At 44.2% G+C, this 15,735-nt stretch overlaps 1 protein-coding gene across 4 annotated transcripts in view; it reads right to left on the minus strand.

Annotated features, from left to right (window-relative positions):
- Positions 1 to 319: 319 nt before the first annotated feature.
- SGCD (sarcoglycan delta) overlaps positions 320 to 15,735 on the minus strand; it is a 555,052-nt gene continuing 539,636 nt past the window's right edge. For all 4 annotated transcript variants that reach the window (XM_075900616.2, XM_075900619.2, XM_075900617.2 and 1 more), the window contains 2 exons: positions 14,153 to 14,276; positions 320 to 11,905 (listed from right to left, as the gene is read on the minus strand). In XM_075900616.2, the coding sequence (XP_075756731.1) occupies positions 11,732 to 11,905; positions 14,153 to 14,276 (298 nt within the window). In that variant the 3' untranslated portion in view covers positions 320 to 11,731. The remainder of the gene's footprint in view (positions 11,906 to 14,152; positions 14,277 to 15,735) is intronic.

A 15,735-nucleotide genomic window follows, 5' to 3' on the forward strand; every position in this document is an offset into this window, starting at 1 on the left:
AGAGACAAGATATTAGTCTCATCTCTTTGGCAGACCCAAAGTACCCATAAAAGTTTCGGCTTACTGACTTACCACCACCAGTTCTCTAGCCAAAAAACAAGCACATCAACAAAAAACCCAACATTTTCTTCCCTTCTTAACAATCATTATTTTATTAATATATTTTACAAGTTTGCAGTTGAAATCATTTAAATACAAATCTTTTTTTTATACAGAAAGTGTAATAAAGTTAAAATAGTTCCTTGTGTAATTCATAGCATTATTGCAATGCTTACAAAATTTTGCATAGAGTGTGCAAGGATTGATGTGATTGGATTGTAAAAAAAAAAAAAAAAAGCTTTATATTTTCTCACACAACCACACACATACATAAATTAAAAAAGCGCCAAACAAATCTGAATTTTTTATGAGAGCCGTGATAAGCGTTTACACTCCTTTTGTCATGTTTACACTATCAAGGTCATGGGCGGGTAATAGGGGAGAGGAAACATTTGATCACAGATGAAAAACTGCTGTGGCGTATGGACATGCTTTTTGATAACGCTGTCGATGAATGGCTTTTGACAGCGTAAATATCATCATAACCTCTGCTAGTTGAAGCAATGTCCTGCTGTCAATTTTACCCATGGAAAGCATTTGGTTGGGCTGACGTAAATAATTTTAGGGGCTGTCAAACGCTCGTCTTTCATCTGTGTGTTGGAGACTGGTTGCTGCTTTGACCAGCTTGGGACTGCAGTGGAACGGTAGAGAGCCTGCCTCAGCTTCCTGCAGGGCTGCTGGCTGGGAGCCGCTTAGGTAAGCGCCTTCTAAGTCATACAGATTTGTCCCATTGTTAGGAAATGAACTTGTCCCCCTTCATGTTGAGTCGCATAGGATCTCTTGAGTAAGTCGGAGACGTGAATCGAATAGACCGTCCCCGGACAATGACTGAGTGCAGTGCAATTGCTCTTGGGAGTAAGAGCTACTCATGGTAAATGGCGCACAACTGTCCTGAAAGCAAGTTCTTACCACAGTCAGCATAGCAGAGCCAACACGGATGCAAAAGATCTATCCTTCCCTGCCTCCTACACTATGTACCTGAATTTCCAGCTAAACTCCGATTCAAAAACTTTATTGCTGGTGCTAAGATGGGAAGCAGAATGAACAGGTTTGGCTTTGCTGAGGCTTGGTGCGTCAGCCATTGAGAGGACCTGCCAATTTGGTTTAATTTGATTCGTTGGGGTCTGTTTCCACATGGTAATTAGCAGGCGGTAGTTTAGAACAGGTGGCCCCCCCCCAAAAAAATTACTTTTCAGCCTCCTTAAAGGTGACAAGGCTTTTGGGGCCAGATTCTCAGATGGTGTAACCCAACACATCTCTGAAGTAATGGCGGAAGATGGCGTTAGTGCCCAGCAGAGAATCTGACCGTCTGCATGTGGTAGGAGTTAGTAAATGGCTACCAAGCTACAATGTAGGCCCTCAATATCTCCCTCGCTTGTGTTGGCTTGAACAGCTAGTTCATGAGGAGGCAAGTAAATGAAAAAACAAACAAACTTCACGGGGTGCATGGTCTTAGATGAGTATATGGACCAATCTTTCCTTATTACTGAGCTTTTCCTGCTTTCCTGTTTTTCCGAGTAGAAGTTTAGAGTCAAAAGCAAAATTAGTTTTAATAATGGGTCCAATTGAGCCTTCTGCTTGATTGGTACAAGACTAGGGCGTGTATTTCTCATTGCTATTTATACTGTTTAGGCTCTGCATACATAGAATCTGTACGGCTATGGCTACACTGCACGATTATTTTGGAATAAGCTATTCCGGAAGGAATACTGCGAAATAGATTATTATTTTGAAATAGAGCATCTACATGAGAGGCAAGCCAGGAAATCAGTCCGAGGCAGGCTCCCCTAATGTGGACGCGCTACCTCTATTTAGAGCCCTAACCCTAATCCTAACCCTAACTTTGAATGGCCGGGGAGAGAAACTACTTCGAAATAGCAGCAGTGGAGCGTCCACACTACTGCTATTCCAAAATAGCCATTTTGGAAGAGGTGTTATTCCTCATGGAATGAGGTTTACAAATGCTGGAATAAGCCAGCCACTGTTTCGAAATAACGGGCTAGCTGTGTAGATGCTCACATGGTTATTTCAGAATAACGGACGTTATTCTGAAATAATGCTTCTGTGTAGATGTATCCAAAGAGAGAATCGTTACAGGGTGTGTCTAGCCTATGGAGTTTTTTTGAAAAAAGTGGCCTTTTTTAAAAAAAAAAACTTCACCTGCATCTAAACTACCATTGTGTTCTTTCAAAATGAAATCAAAAGAATGCGGCATTTTTTTTTAAATCGGTAAACTTACTTTTACCTGGAAGAACATCTTTTTTTTTTTAAAAGGCATTCTTGAATGCAAACAGGGCTTTTTCAAAAAAGAGCGTCCAGATTGCCTGGGTGTTCTCTTTCGAAAAAGCGGATCGCTTTTTCGAAACTCCTGTGGCTGTCTAGATGATCTTCTTCGAAAGAGGCTTTTTTTAAAGAGCTCTTTCGAAAATTCTCTTTTGAAAGAGGCTTGTGGTCTAGACATACCTATAGAGTTAGAAGGGACCGCAAGGGTCTTGTAGTCTAACCCCCATTGTCAACTTCACTAATATGGCCAAAAAGTCCAATTATAATATAGTGTCTCTATCTAGAACTGAAGAGGATGCAGATTAGAATGATCAGTGGGTGTCCCCACTCTCAAAATTTCTCTTCTCTGACGACAGATATTATATGAGAAATCTCGTTAAAAAGCCTAGGAAAAGCTATCGATATCTAACAAGATGTGGGCGGCACTAGAACAGCCACCCTTGATTTTTCCACTCCCCCATAATCCAATCACACATCCAAATGGAACCGCCCATCAACAATTGGGTTTTCTTGCTTTCCACCTCAAGCCTGCTTCAAGAAGTTTCAAGGGGTCCATTACAAGAGAGCTTTTAAAGGAACATAGAAAGCCCATTGCTTTAGAAAGTGAAATGAATGTAAGAGGCAGTCGTTGGCTTCAAAATGCTTTCCCTCTTCTCCGGGGTTAAGCCTTTTGGACTTGGGAGTTGGAAAGGGAAATGTGAGAGCTCTGTGCAATTTTACATTCTTGTGACGAGCCAAGCTGCACATAAAGCATGATTTGTGGTGGGCTTATTTCTGTGATGGCTAATGTGTGAGAGAGGGTCAAACTTGCCATTCCAGGGGAACCTGATGAAAGGCCCCCAAGTGTCTCTTTAAAACCTTTCCGATAAAGTACCTGTTTTCTAAGGCAGCTTGTCTTTATCCTAAGTATCTGGTAGCAGGGCACGTTGCAAATGTTTGTTGCATAAATCTCTACTCCCTGTGCCCAAAATCAATGGCAGAAAGACATAGGGGAACTCCCAGTAAGACAAAACCTTGTAGATAGCTCCTTAGGGCTGTTTCCTTTTTTATTTATTTCATATTGATTAAAAACAAACAACTCACCCTCTCCAAAAGAGATGAGATGCTTCTGAGGAAATCCCAGACTCCTGTGAATAGATAGCATGATGCTGTTCACTTACTAGAAGGTGTGAGACAGAAAACCATAGGCACTGGATGATTGAGTGGCAAAGAGGGAAAGTGACAAGGAGGTTGACTTTCCTACAGGAATGACATCTGTAACAAAATTAACGGGTACAGGGCTCGCAGTTCTAGTTTAATGTGAGGTGACTGGGAATCTCGGTGGAATTATGACTGAGGATTTCCCCCTTCACTGGGAATCTACAGTCTGGGAGGTTTAAATATCCACCTTTCCTGCAACAAAGTGACTTAAAAAACCCTCAAGAGTCAATAGAATGCTATTGGCAGATTAGAAATGTTTAACTTTTATAAAGATTCAGGGTTGTGTTAACATATTGCCACACGCTTTTCAAATATGACAGAACATAAGAACGGCAATAGTGGGTCAAACCAAAGGTCCACCTAGCCTGGAATCCAGTCGGCCAACAGTGACCAATGCCAGATGCTCCAGAGGGAGGGATCACAACAGGTAATCCTCATGTGATCCCTCCTCTATCACCTACTTCCAGACAAACAGGCTAGGGACACAATTCCTACTCATCCTGGCTAATAGCCATTGATGGACCCTAACCTCCATGAATCTATCTAGCTCTTTTTTGAACCCTGTTAAAGTCCCAGCCTTCAACGCATCTTATGGCAAGGAGTTCCACAGGTTAACCATATTTCTTTAAATACCAATTACTCCTTCTATTTTTTTTAACTTAATCCCAAATCACTGTGTTTTATGTGGATGAAAATTTGCTCGCCTCACTAAAACAAACCTGCCAACCTTCTCACAAGAACTGTTCAGACCCCAGCCTTTGACTGGGATTAGAGGCATTATCCTGTCTTGGCCCAAAGAAAGACTGAATAGAACCACAGCCCTCTCCAGCCAAACCCTTTGATGTTAACATAAAGGTAATAGTGTAAACAGACAAAAGATGATCCATTTATCAGTATTATTAAGGGGATATCTTTTAACATGCTCCCCCCTGCTTATTTCATCACTGTCTTGTAGGCAGTCTATGGAATCAGTGCCATGCCAATTTCTAACCCTTCCTGTGTCTCAGCCCTACATTTTGTTAGGTCAACTAAGGAAACAAGAAGTCTTACGTAGATGGGTTTCTACAGAAGCAAAGAGTGCAGCGAGGAAGGAAGAACTGTGTTTGAATCACATATCGATAGCACTTTTTGCCTGCTTAAATATTCGGTGCTAATTGTTGAGAGAGTCGGAGGGAGGGAACGAAGACTTTAAAATATTCTGTTTTGCAAAATTTCAAATATTTTGACATTCCCAGACTTGAAAATTTTCAACCGCTGGGTTGAAATTTTTCATAACTATGTTGTTCTCCCCCTACCCCCCCAATTTTTTGAATTCTAAAATTGCAAATGGCAAGTCAACACAAGTACAGAAAAGCTGTCCAGCAGGGATTCTGTGGAGCGGTACAGGTGGTAAAGGCTGGGCAGTCGCGGTGTGGTTACTCCTCTGCAAAGCAGGTGCCTTTAGGGGTTCTTCAGTCCGACTTCCAGAGGGCCTTTGGGCAGCAAGCCAAAACACTGAACCAGAGCCATCAACGAAGCATAATTGCAGGGCTTTCGATCTCCCATTCCCACACACACATAAGCTGCATTAGTGCTGCCTGAGCTCCATGCACATCAAGGTGAGAACGCCCATCAACAGCTACCACCATTGATCTCTCCACATTGGAAATGTGATATTACCAGCTCCCTTTGATAATGGCTTTTTTTCTTTCGAATTTCAGACCACTCGTTGCCTTTTGTACACCACACAGCATATGACACATATTTTCTTTCCCCTATTAACTGAGTTTCAGTTTTCCTCATTGTCCTAATCTAGTGCACTGAAGCTTTTCCACAAACTCTATTTTCCCTACCCCATTCCAATAAGCTGAAGTTAACACAGTGGCTGGAACTTCTAGCAGTCTTTGCTCTGTGACTCACTCTCCTTAATGCTATGAAACATAAAACCATAACAAGAAATAACAATAATAAACCCAACAATTCTCCTGCAATTCAAACAATAGCCAGTTCTGCTTAATAGTCTGATGCAACCACTACAGACCTGTTCGTTCAGATATAGCATGGACACGGGGCTCAAACACACCTGATGTTTTCCCAAGCATCACAGAATCACCTTGTTTAACAACGAAGTCAGTCTCTAATTTGAAGGGTTAGCCTGATTTAGGCATCCTTTTGCTATGTTGAATGGTCCTTTTAAGTTCATCACTTCTATTGTTTGTATCCTGTTTGTATTGAAAAGTAAAAATTAAAATCAGTTTGAGAGCGTGCGATTGAAGGAAACAAATTTGGACCACACTTGCGCTACTTTAAACTTTCAAAACATTTCCAGGAAAGGCCTTGGAGTACGTCTACACTGCGGCACTATTTTGGGAAACTTCCGGTATCCCGAAATAGCTCTTCCACGTCCTGACAGCATGCCTGTTATTTCAAAATACCTTTCAAAATAATGGGCGTGCTATTCCAACAACCAGGTAAACCTCATTCCATGAGGATTAAGGGACATTTTGGAAATTTTGAAAGTTGGACAGCGCCAAATGACGAAATAAGCTATTTTGAAATATACTCGAAATAAGCAATGCAATTTGCATACTCAAATTGTGGCGCTTATTTCAAGCTAAGGGTGCAGTGTAGACGCACCCTAAAACATAGCTTACTGGCTTTTCCTTTGCACGACAGTTCCTTTAATGCGAACATCTCCTCTGACCTCACAGTACTGAATAGTGACTGCTGGATAACACATACTTTACAAAACGGCATTTGGAGAGTGGAAGCAGATCTATAATCAGTTTTAGGACCTTTGTTGTCGCTAATGGCAAAGACTTTTCACTTTTCAAGACTGTCCTGCTATTTCTGTTAAGGCAAAGAGTTCATACAATAAATACGGATAAGGTATTGTGCAAAGACAAGCACTAATAGACATTTTCTCTGCTACTTGGCAGTGGTGGCATTTAAAGCAAATGTAGCATGTTACTGAACCTCTATAGAGCCAAGAGTACAATGCATGAAAGCATTTTTAGCTTTAGTATTTATGGCTGCCTCAGGTGCATTGACACTAACACAGTCCCTCGATTAGCAAGTATTGTGGATGCAGATTACTTCAGTGCAGAACTGTGCACTGTGCTGAGTCAGACGTCAGTCCTGCAGCAATCGCCATCGATGGCAGTGTTTCCATTGACTTCAGTGACCTAAATCTTCACCCAGAGAGACTCGGGGCTGGATCCTGCAGATGCTGAAGTCAGTGGTGTACATCCCAATGCCTTCCATAGAATGTGGCTCCCTATTCCTCCCAGCCTGTCCTTCGCCACGAGAGATACAAAGAACCCTTTCTGGGCAAACGATGGCTGAACCAACCCAGGGGTCCGATTCATAAAGAAATGTCGTCACGGGGGTGGGCTGGCACTTTTCTTTTAACCTCCGCAGTCAGCTGGTGTTGAAAGTAAAACAAAGCAGGTTTTGAGGGCAATCTATTAGAACACGAGTGGGCTACAGGCAGAAACAATCTTAGGCAGTGAAAATAATTTGCATACTTCTTTGCATAACTAAATCTAGCCAATGGCACGTCCCTCTTGTACAGTCAGGGACTGCAGTGCCAATGGGACTTCCGTTCATTATTGGCCACGTCGTACTAGCGGCTCCTAACAACGGCCATCCGAGTTTGGTGGCCTGTAAAATTCCTTTCCTTTTTTAAGCAAAGGTTTTCATTGTTATCAAGCATCAAATAACCCCGAGGGGCAAGGGAAGAACAGAGGGAAGAAACGAAATCGGTGATTTCATGTGACCTTTCCGTCAGCAATAAGATGATTCAATTGATGTCCCTGCACAGGGGTTCTCTTAGTCCTCTGACGCCTGTTCATACAGGAGCAGATCACTACACAGTTGTGCTAAAAATGACCCACCCGAATGTATTTTTACCTTGCACAAAAGTGCTTTATGTTCCCACTGGGCAGGGATCCTTTTGGTCAGTATGTCTCTTTACCGACTGGGACTGCTAACCCGATCTCACGTTTTGCTACGCAAACCCCTTGCTCTTCAGAAATGGCTGCAGCGTGCACACGCTTCTTAGGGGGTAAAAGTCACAGCTGTGCAGGGGACCCCACATGTTCTAGGGGACCACATAAGCCCATACTGAACTGCGGACTTAAGCGGAAGGGAAGAGGGGCGTAATTGTGCACAGGGGTGAATTTCACCTGCTAGAGCACAGCGATTTTTTTTAATAGCTTGCAATTTACCATTTTGTAAAGCTAGAGACACGCCATTTCCAGCCTACTCTTCTAAAGCTGGGCTCGCCTCCCGCATGCAAAATGAAGGAGCCCCCTTTTACATGGCGAAGAGGACCAGCACCAACAAGCTAGTACGGTGGTCGGGACAGGGGCTTAGTTCACCAGTTCAAATCCAGCTCAGTGCAGTAAATGACGGAATGGCCCCAGGACGCTCTTACGGCCCTTTGAAAAAGGAGCACGAGGATCCCAGATCAGTTTCCAGTTGATAAGCGTCGATGTCGCTAGATCACTACACGTGGCACTAATGAAGAGAGAGACCGAGCTATGCGCCAGCCCCAGGAGTGGATGCTAGGCCAGGCTGCGGAATATTGGCAATGCAGTACTGGAAACGCTACGCCACCCCCACTCTTACCGTATCAGTTCTGGTCCTCCACCCGGCCTCTTCCACTTGCATTAGAATCAATCATTGGGGGGAGAGAAGCCAAATGAAACCAGACCTTTGCATTCTACACACTTTCTGCAGCCCAAACTTGGTTATAACCTTGGACAACTAATTTTTTTATGAATCGGCCCTTGCAGATGATGCAAATGATTATCCAATGCAAAATGAAATGAGGAAAAGAGCCACTACAGTAAACGTATTCCACTTGGGATGCTAAGCAGGACTTCAGCTATGGTCCCGGAGGTAACATACATTGTCGTCCGTTATATTTAACATGGTAAAAGTCTGTACTCAATCCAGCAGCCCTCACAACCTTTATGGATTTCACTTACATCTGCTTCATGGTGCCCCATCGGCTCCTACGACACCTGTTGACAGCCCCCACCCTCCCTTCCAACTATCGCCCCACAAAATAAAGTAGCGTTAACAACAAGATAAATATGATGTGCTTCTCCTTGCTGAGTGCATTGGCTTAAGGCATAGGCACAATTTCCCCTCTTTGAACAGAGATGGTATAGTCCTGTGTCCCAATACAATTGTTCTCCTGGGTGACCCTTTGCATTAATTAACAAATCGTTTGAACTTGAGGATGAACTGAACCGTAGCACTAAGAAAATTGCAGAACGAATCATTTTCAGCCTCTGTGAAGTGTTAACTTCTCCTGGTGTCCTCTCGTGCACAAGCAAAACAACCAGAAGGACCGAAGTGGGATCCAAATTCAATTTCAGTCAACGAGAGGCTTTCTGCTTTGGAGCATGCCCTAGATGCACATTGTAAAACCCCAGACAACTCTCAAGCCCCCCAAGAAAATACAAGGACGGGACACCTGTAAAAATTGGCCAAACTGTCTAAATAGTTTGTTTTTGTGGTGATCGTCAAAATCATTTGGGTGAGATAAATGAACTTTCAATATTGCTAGAGCTATGCGCAGGGTTGAGTATTTGTCTATAGGTAACATTCTCAAAAGCACTAAGGCCTGGTCTATACTAGACCAGGCAGGTCGGCTTAACACACGCAACTCCAGCTATGCCAAATGTCTACCTGGAGGTGGCTTTCCTTAAGCTGAGCCATGGCGGTGTCCAAAGTGGAGGCCAACGGGAGCACAAGCTCCTATTGGCTTCCCTTACTCTTTGCAGAAGGACGAGCACTGGACACCAACGGGGGCTGCCCTCAGCATTCGAGTTAGGGATCTCTAAGAGATCCGCTAAATTGAACACTAGAAGATCACCCTCCGGAGCGTCAATCTTCTCGGAAGTGTAGACATGCACTAAGTGACTCAGCAGCCCAAGTCTCATTGAAAATTAATAGAACTTAGGTGCTTTTGAAAAATTTACCCTGAACGTTTTTCATAGGCTTCTTAAATGCTCCAGGAAGTCATTAATGGAGTTGAAACCCAGTAACTATGAGACCTCCACACTGCTCATGATATTCCCATTTTTTGGATAATGGAAACAGTGTGACAAAATCATATCACACGTTTTCCTTCCCCATAAATGCCTCATGGAGGGGGGAAAAAAACCTACTCATGAAAAACCAATTGAAATACTGTGTTAATCTGGGTTCAAGTACAGGAGGGCCCAAAGCCTTACTTTCTGGTGATCTTCCTTGGTCATAATCTTTATGAAATATTTTTTTCAAGTCCTGTTTCATGATCAGCATCTCTGACATTTTCAGTCTCTTTAAAACGTGTGACCTCAGATTACCCTCACTGTTTAAAAAAATTCTTGCAGCGAAGTTGGATAATGTTTCTCTTCTGTATGAGTTTCACTGAATCCCAGACAGATTCTGGCAAATCTTACACTTTCTCAGGCAAGGTCTAGGCTAAAAGGAAAGGTCAAAGTGAGATACGCAACTCCAGCTATGTTAATTACGTAGCGGAAGTCAATGTGCCTTGTTTTGAGTTTCTCTGCCGTCCCCCACAGTGGGAGGCCGACCGGAGCAAACGCTCCCATCGGCTTCTGTCTACTCGTAGTAGGAGTATCGGCCACTGATGAGGGCAGCCCGTGAGTTTGATTTAGCAAGTCTTAACCAGACCCGCTAAATTGAACTCCAGAAGCTCGACTGAGGTGTTGAAGACATGGCCTCAGTGTTGCCAGTTGTGTGTGTGAGGGAGTGGTTTATTGTAAAAACAGAATTATCTCCTAGGCTACGTCTAGACTGGCATGATTTTCCGGAAATGCTTTTAACGGAAAAGTTTCCCATTAAAAGCATTTTCGGAACAGAGCGGCTAGATTGGCACTGACGCTTTTCTGCAAAAGCACTTTTTGCGGAAAAGCATCTGTGCCAATCTAGACGCACTTTTCCGCAAAAAAGCCCCGATCGCCATTTTCATGATCGGGGCTTTTTTGCGGAAAACAAATCTGAGCTGTCTACACTGGCCCTTTTGCGCAAAACTTTTGCGCAAAAGGACTTTTGCCTGAATGGGAGCAGCATAGTATTTCCGCAAGAAGCACTGATTTCTTACAGTAGGAAGTCAGTGCTTTTGTGGAAATTCAAGCAGCCAGTGTAGACAACCGGTCAAGTTTTTCCGGAAAAGCGACTGATTTTCCAGAAAAACTGGCCAGTCTAGACACAGCCCTAAAGTATAGAACTGAATACTCTAGGGTAGGGTTGGGCAAAAAGTGGTCCAAGAGTTGAACGCGATTCGCCAGGGTTAGCCCCTGATGGGCCATTAGATGCTTATTTATCTGTGAGGCAACAGGTACGGCTGCTTGCAGATTGTTGTTCCTGGCCAATGGCAGCTACTGGAAACGGTGTCCAAGCTGCACCTCTTCCCAATGCTCCCATTGGCTGGGAACGGCGATTCATGGCCAACAGGAGCTGCAAGGGGCTGTCCCTACAGACACAGAGGCAAATCAGGCATTTGGTGGTGCGCTCGGGGCTAACCCAGGCAACACCGCATCCAAGCTCCATTCCAAAGGCTAAGTAGGGAAGACCAGCACTGGGAACCAAACCCTGTTTTCCTGGAGGGCAGTGTGGAGTCTCCCAATTAGGCCACTGTATTTTAGATTAAACATAGAGCGTAATATGATGACAGGTGTTTTAGAGTTCTCGAGGCCATTTGCTCTGCCTTGGCGGCCATTTTGTTGCGACTGATTGTAACGGTGCAAAAATGATCAGCGCTTTGCTCCTCCTTTTTGATCTCAGATACGCCAGTCCATTGACTTAAGCAGACTTGTTCCCTTTGCTCTGAGGAGACGGTGCGTAATAGGGGAGGACCATTAGACTATATCACTACAGACGGGCATAGGGCGTTGTGAGTTCAATTTGACAGAATGTGATAGGGTCACCCTGGGATTCATTGTACTGAAACATCGTTTTACACAGAGGATATATATATTTTATATATATCTATATATATTCATATATATATAGTCACACACGCGCACACACACCAAAAAGTCTTTGATAGGCTTTCTGTGTTCTAGCCAAAATAGGCGGCAGCTGCTCTCTGGGAGACTAGACCAGGGCCTTTGTGCTGCCCGCAATGCCGGCTGCGAACCGTCTCTCAAGAGCAGATGCTTGTGTTTATCTGGCAGGTGGAAGTCGCGCCTGCCTGAGACAGGAATAGCCTCCCGTTGGAACACACACAGAGCTCGTAGATTTTCTGCCTGGAGCCCGCAGAAGAGTGGGATGCTAGAGGCAATCTAGGTAGTTTGATATTTGCAGCGTTCAATGTAATCTGAAGGGAGGCGGAGGGAGAGAGACAGAGAGAGAATTAGTGAGGCGTCGCAGTCTTTAAATGCTAAATTAAAAGCTTTTATTGCAAAGCCGACCTGCTAGCACTAGAATTGTTCATGCAAATGGGTGGCAGCTGTCATTAAACATTTTTCTAAATGGACCTGTCTTAATCATTTGTGCCCCACCCAGCGCACCACCCCGTTTATCCACTGACTGTGTCTTGTAATCCGAGCTTGCCAGATCTCTGGGGCAGGTCTAGCTATGGGTTACTTACGTGTATAGGATCTAGCACTCTGGGGCCCAGAGAGGGTACTACTAGAGTATAAATAAACAATCGCTAACACAGAGACTGGGTCCCAGATGTTGCCAGCCCAGAGAGTTCTGGGCTGGAGAGGTTCAAGCTGTACAGTATCTGTGTGTGTGCATATTATAAAGATGACCCCAAACCACTGCACTCCCCCGCACACGGTTTTCCCCGTAGGGAGAGGATAAGAGAACAAAGCCATGCCAGATGTGAATCCCTTAATGCACATCCTGCGTCCAGTTCAGTGTGTGGTTGGGGTCCGCTCTAGGAGGGTCTGCTACCAGAATTGAGACTTTCAGTGCAGTGGACAAGACGTACTGTAAAAGCAAACCGGCATTAAGCCAAAAGGTAGTTGGTCTAATTACGCCGGTGTAACTCCCTGGAGGTCAAGGGTGTTACACCACTGTAGGATCAGATTCTGGACTGGTTTAAGAATTTTGGGCTTGGGCCTTTGTAAAAATACCACCCTCTTTAGAGAGAGCATGGCCCATCATGTCAAAAATTCCTACAGATTGAATCTCTTTAGTCCAGCACCCTCGGGATCTGATCGGTGTCAAACCAGAGAGTTTTCTGGAGCATGAGAGATCAATTTTGTCCAGCAGCTTCCACTGCTTACTGGGCTCTAAGAAGACATTTTAGAAGTCAATTCGAGCTAAATTAACAGCACAGAACACTGAGAGCCAGGACTGGGGGCTGTAAACAAACTTTATGGGACCGCGGGAAACTCGGCCACACCCATGCTAAGTCTGCATCCGGCTCACTAACATCATGCTGCGCCCCAGATGTTGCCGGGCCAGAGAGTGCTGGACTGGAGAGGTCCAACCTGTATCAAACTGATGTTACGGTAATGGAATACTAGGATCCATTCTACTGGGAGTCTTGCCAGTGATTTCAGTGGGCTTTGGACTGAGTCCCCTAACTGAGGTTTCTATGTTTTACCTCTTTGTATTATGCTGAATTGTTGGGGAATAACGGGGATTGTGCATGGCTATTGCTAGCCCCAGCCCCATGCGTTCATAGACTACGATAGGTTCAACTCAGATCCTGTCTTGCTTTTTGTTGGTCTGCGCTGTAGTTTTTCATTAGAGGTGAATAAATTATTGATTTTTATTCAGTTCGGTGGCCAAACCAAAAAAACCTGGGGGAAATCTGCAAAAGGAATATTTTGGACTTTTGTGGAAATGAATAACTGAAAAGAAATGCAAAAGCTCTGTTTAATTTCCAAGTGACTTTTACTTTTTCTTCCTTTTACATAAATATAGCTAACGTTAAAACGAAACATCCCTTCAAAATGCTGAGATGAAACGTTCCATTGAAAACAATGTTGAAACGAAACGTTTCAGCTCTATCAAAACCATGTTCTGTGGGCCAAAACTATTTGCCAAGTTCAACCTGAATTTGCAGTTTTGATTTATCCCAAAGTGCATTTGTTGGGGGGGGGGGAGATAAACTATTAAACTGAAAAGTCACCCAACGTTTATCCCTTTTAACCCTCTTTTTCCCTTTTAGTAGTTAGCGGACGTAGTAGTCTAACTTTGCCTGACTCTCTTCCCTCAAAAATCAAAATAGCCAGTTCTAAAAGCTTTGCAGAGTGAGGCAGGTGATTCAAACTCTTGCCTTTGCAAAATTCATGATCTAAGATTTAATTATGTTAGCCAAGTAAATTTCATTTTAAAGTGACACCCAAACCAGAGAATTTAGGAGCATTGTGCAGTTTTACAGCTACATAAATCTCTTTGTACAACAGACGCTATTATCGAAGCACTTTAACAACAATGAATCATCGAGCATTCTCCTTGGAGGCAATCTCGTTGGCGCACAATGTGTTAGTCACTGCTTTCCTACCTGGGCCAGCTTCGCCATTGTTTTGAAACCATTGTGTCAAAGGGGCCGAGGTCGTTATAAATCTGGGTTCTCGTTTAGGGTTTGCTTTCCATTTCCTACCTCTCCGTCTTTTGATTCCAGCCTCAGCTCCGTCCTGCATGTGGCTTCCAGGTTGCCGGCCTCGGCGTTAATTTCAATTCCCTTCGGAGCCTCCATCACCAAAGAGCGGGTGGGGGACTCAAGTCTGTAACATAGTCAAGAGGGGATTATACCACCACCTGGGCTTTGGTGTTAAATTTGAGGTTTATTTTCTCACTCTGCTTGCTTCCCAAATGCCTCGCCCCCTCCATTCTCATCAAGGGCCTGATCCACGAACAAAGCGAGTATAAAACGTTGCCATTTGAAGCTGGTAGCGTTTCACACCTACTTTGCCTAGCTGTAGATTAAGGAACAAGGGGCGAAGCCTTGGAAACTCAGCTTTGCAGGAGGATCAATTTCCTCACAGTTCTCACAAGTACAGACATCTGTTAAATAATCAATACCGCAGCCGGGCATACTAGCAACATGTTATAATTCTACTTCACACTTACATAACATTGACTGTCCCCAAATCACCGTACAAACACGAGCAAGCCAACCCTTGTGGTGTCTTGGTGAGGTAGGGAAGTGTCATGCTCATGTAAGTAACAGGAATACTACAGCAGAAAGGTACAAATGACTTGCCCGTGGCTATGAACAATGGATAGAAGGCAGGAGTCCCTGCCTCCCAGTCCTATCTTCAGTTCAGGTGTCTGTAAGATGCAAAGGTCCCAGGTTCAATTCCCACCCAAGGGTGTTCTATTACGCATCTCTCTTCCTGCCATTCAAATACAATTTCTTCTCCCTCAAGTCGGAAATAAAAACGCCCTTGTTTTTTAAGTGAAGTAAAATGCAGGTCTTCCTGGTGGATCCATCCCACGTCTTCAAACTAGCAGCAAACCATCCTGTCACAAGCACTGGATTGTGATCTCACTACAAGCAGCAAACTGCCGGAGGACTCTACGTGGAAAGTCCCTACGTAACCGTAAGCATTTCGGAAGTCAGTGCTGGTGGTGTTGGAAAAAATGAAAGGTCAGGAGCAGGGCACGCAACCACGGAGCTTTGGGCACCCTTTTGTATTTGCTGGAGTTACTACGGTGACACGTCAGCTGACTCTTTCTACGTAAGTACAGGTCAGAGGTTTATTAAGTGGGTCCCTGCTGGTACTGAGAGAGCAAATGGAGAGCGAGTGAATTGCACTGTGCTTCTTCTGGCCAGTAGTGCCCTTCAATAAAATGGGGCCATGCTTGTCTCTGTGTGACACTTTCCCAGTTGTGCGTCTCTTGCTCCTTTCTCATCCACGGTCCTCGACATTCTTTTGCACAGGACCCCAGATTTGTAGTGTCTGCGGAAACTCCAATTAGATCACGTTGCATTTTTTGCCGGGGCCCAACAAAATTCCCCAATCATGGAGCAGAGCCACAAGGAAGGGGGAAAGGAAGGTTCTAGAATTTGTCTGAAATTGTGTTTGTTTTTGTTCCTCAACCTTGAGGGGGCCAAACCTAACCAGGCTGCCTCTTAGGACGCACCTGCGGTGGCACCGCCAGACTGAGGAACATGGTCGCTTGCTGTGCCATGAATTCTAGCTAAGACCACTGCTAGTCCCTTTCTTTTGGTCATTGAAT

Source organism: Pelodiscus sinensis, chromosome 16 (assembly GCF_052426305.1).
Source record: "Pelodiscus sinensis isolate ZL-2025 chromosome 16, ASM5242630v1, whole genome shotgun sequence".
Taxonomy (NCBI): domain Eukaryota; kingdom Metazoa; phylum Chordata; order Testudines; family Trionychidae; genus Pelodiscus; species Pelodiscus sinensis.